We start from the raw sequence: 3,331 nt of genomic DNA, 5'->3' as shown, positions 1-3,331 counted from the left end.
AAGTATTATATCATGAGACAATATCACCAGTATTATCATATTTTGATATTACTCCAAACTCTATTATTGTAGAATCAGGAACAGGGTCTGGATGTTTATCAGCAGCATTTGGGTCACGTTTACAATTTGGAAATGAACAAGGTAAAGGACATTTATATACATTTGAATTTCATGAACAACGAAAGATTAAAGCAGAGGAAGACTTTAAAATGCTTGGTCTTGACAAAGTTATTACAGTTGTATTACGTGATGTTGTACAAAATGGATTTCTTGTTGAAGGGTTATTGCATGAACAAGAAGCAGATTGTGTGTTTTTAGATTTGCCAAATGTATATGAAGCAATTACACATGCATACAATGTACTCAGAGTTGGAGGTAAAATATGTTGTTTCTGTCCATGTATTGAACAAATACAAAAGTCATGCCAAGAACTTAGAAAAGATGGTCGGTTCACCAATTTATTAACAAAAGAAAATGTTATTAGACCATATTCAATTAAAGGAGTTGGAAAAAGAAGTGATGATTGTATGTCGAGTGAAATATTGTGTTGTCCAACAAAAACAATTAAAGGACATGTTGGATATGTAACATTTGCTATTAAGGCTAAGTGATTAATTTTTCTGAAGAATTTGAAAATGAAGTTCAATTAAAAGAAATAAACAAACATCTCATTTTCTATATTTTCTTCTAACTAATTAGATGAGCAATAAACCTGTTATAAAAAATAGAGAATTTGCTGAAATTCAAATTACAGCAGAACAACTGATCAGAGAAGCAAGAGATAATCAAACGCCTTCTTATACACGACCTAAAATGACAATTCATGATGAAGAAGAATTACAAGCGTATAGACTAACTAAAAGAAAAGAATTTGAACAAGGTGTTACTAAGGAACGACAAAATCCAAAAAGATGGACAAGATATGCATTTTGGGAAGAAGAACAAGGAGAATATGTAAGAGCACGTTCAATATTTGAAAGAGCATTAGAACAAGATTACACTATTGCAGATACATGGATGAAATATGTTGATTTTGAATTAAGAAATAACCAAGTAAATAAAGCAAGAAATGTATTAGAAAGAGCAACGAGTTTATTGCCAATGGTTTATAAACTTTGGTTTAAATATGTTAGACTTGAAGAAACAGTTGAGAATTTTGATCATTGTAAAGAAGTGTTTGAAAAATGGATGACATTTAAACCAGGAGAATATCCATGGCTTGCTTATATTAAATTTGAAATAAGAATAGGAGAAATTAAAGTAGCAAAAGAATTATTTGAACAAGCAAATCAACAACTTCATTGTGAAGAAATATATAAAGAATGGGTTGAATTTGAAAAAAGATTTGGAACAGTAGAAAGTACAAGAGAGTTATTTAATAAAATGGCTAAAGACATAGAAGTTTGTCAAAATTCATATTATCAAATGTTTGCAGAATTTGAATTAAGTCAAGGAGAAATAGAACGAGCAAGACAAATTTATTTATTTGGAATTGATCATAGCAAAGAAGAAAATAAAAGAATATTACTTAATAATTATGTAAAATTTGAAAAGATAAATGGAGAAATGAAAGATGTTGATAATGCAATTTGGAAAAAAAGAAGATTTGAATATGAACAAAAAATTCAAGAAAATCCATTTGATTATGATACTTGGTATGACTATATTCAAATGGAAATGAATGAAATTGAATCAGAAGAAACAACAACAATGCTTTATGAAAGAATTATAAGTCAACCTCCACAAGAAATAACTAAAGAAAAATGGACACGATATATTGAATTTTGGGTATTATATGCACGATATGAAGAAAAGTTACAACACTTCGAGAATGCATTTGATATATTTTCAAGAACAATAAAAATTATTCCACATAAATATTTTACATTCAAAAAGGTATGGAGAGCATATGCAAATTATGCTAGAAGAAGAAAAAACATCCCATTAGTTAGAAAAATTTATGGTGCTGCTATTGGGTGGTGTCATAAAGATGATATTTTTAAAGATTATATTGAATTTGAAACAGAGAATGGAGAACAAGAACGAATTCATAAAATTCAAGCTAAATGGAATGAATTTAAACCAAAAGAAATAAAACAAGAATAAGTTAATAATGAATAAGATAAAATTAATGTAAATGAATTTTATGATAATGATAAACTTAAATTAATTGAGGTATTATTGTCTGATGAATTATTGTTTGTTAAATCAAGTTTTAAACTAAAGAGAACTAGTTAATACCAATTGAGTTTGTTTGTGGCAAATGCAAGACATTATGAAATTATTATTAAAATATCAACCTCGTTCTTTTGCAAAATTATGTCATTGGACTGAAACAACAGAATTATTATATAATATAAGTCAAAATGGAAATCCACCACATTTAGTAATCCATGGAACAAATGGAAGTGGAAGATACACTTGTTGTATGTTATTTTTAAAAGAGATTTATGGTAGTGTTGTATTAGAATTAGGACAAGAAAAGTATGAAATTGATGAAGAACATGAAATAGTTTTGAAAGTATCTCCATTTCACGTTGAATTTAATCCATCACAATATGGGTTAAGAGATAGAATTACATTACAATTTATCATTGATAAAATGAAAGTTGGTTCTCAACAAAAAACACTTATAATTCACGAAGCTGACAAACTCACTAAAGAAGCTCAATTTGCTGTAAGAAGAGCAATGGAAACAGGTAATTGGAGATATATCTTTATCACAGAGAATATTTCTTCAATGATGAAACCATTACGTTCAAGATGTTTAGATATTAGAATAGAGCTTCCAACCTATGATGAAGTAGATAGATTAATAACAAACATTTGTCAACAAGAACATACTCATATAACCCAAAAAGATAAAGAAATGATATTAAATTCCAATAATGGTAATTTAAGAACAACATTAATTACTCTCTTTGTATATATTCAAACTAAGCACTTATTTAAACCTACTTGGAAAGTGTCTTGTGAACTTATTGTCAAAACAATCGTTGTTACACCAAACATTGAAGTTATTCCAAAATTAATTCGTCCTAAATTATGTGAGTTTATTGAGAGTGGTCTTTCACCATCATTAATATTAAAAGAAATTTTTACTTTATGTATGAATTCAAACATTGACCAATTGTATAAACTTGGTGTTGTTGAAATAATTCATAAATTTGTTTGTTGTTCTTCTTCTCTATTATTCAACTAATCATCTTCTAATTAAATCAGGACAAGTCATTAAAACAAGGACAAAATCCATGGATTCATGTAGAAAATGCAATCACAGCTTTGATGACTTTATTTTCTGCTCACAAATGACTTATTTGATTGTATTATT

The 3,331-nt window shown here is 27.8% G+C and overlaps 3 protein-coding genes across 3 annotated transcripts; all 3 read left to right on the top strand.

The window, feature by feature from the left end:
• Positions 1 to 17: 17 nt before the first annotated feature.
• On the top strand, positions 18 to 611 carry ENU1_035200 (tRNA -methyltransferase catalytic subunit, putative; the record flags this gene model as incomplete). The annotated part of the gene is made up of 1 exon (XM_008857408.1): positions 18 to 611. A coding segment is annotated over one exon (594 nt), but the record flags the coding sequence as incomplete, so codon positions are not given.
• An 88-nt stretch (positions 612 to 699) lies between these two features.
• On the top strand, positions 700 to 2,121 carry ENU1_035190 (crooked neck protein, putative; the record flags this gene model as incomplete). The annotated part of the gene is made up of 1 exon (XM_008857407.1): positions 700 to 2,121. One exon carries the CDS (start codon positions 700 to 702, stop codon positions 2,104 to 2,106), a length of 1,407 nt encoding a protein of 468 aa, XP_008855629.1. The 3' UTR covers positions 2,107 to 2,121.
• Positions 2,122 to 2,263: 142 nt separating this feature from the next.
• On the top strand, positions 2,264 to 3,312 carry ENU1_035180 (activator 1 subunit, putative; the record flags this gene model as incomplete). The annotated part of the gene is made up of 2 exons (XM_008857406.1): positions 2,264 to 3,169; positions 3,223 to 3,312. The coding sequence occupies 2 exons, from the start codon at positions 2,264 to 2,266 to the stop codon at positions 3,310 to 3,312; spliced, it is 996 nt and encodes a 331-aa protein (XP_008855628.1).
• Positions 3,313 to 3,331: the final 19 nt, after the last annotated feature.

Source organism: Entamoeba nuttalli (assembly GCF_000257125.1).
Source record: "Entamoeba nuttalli P19 unplaced genomic scaffold asmbl_2622, whole genome shotgun sequence".
Classification (NCBI taxonomy): Eukaryota; Evosea; order Mastigamoebida; family Endamoebidae; genus Entamoeba; species Entamoeba nuttalli.
Note: the sequence above shows the minus strand (reverse complement) of the source record. Positions and strands in the feature narration are given on the sequence as shown.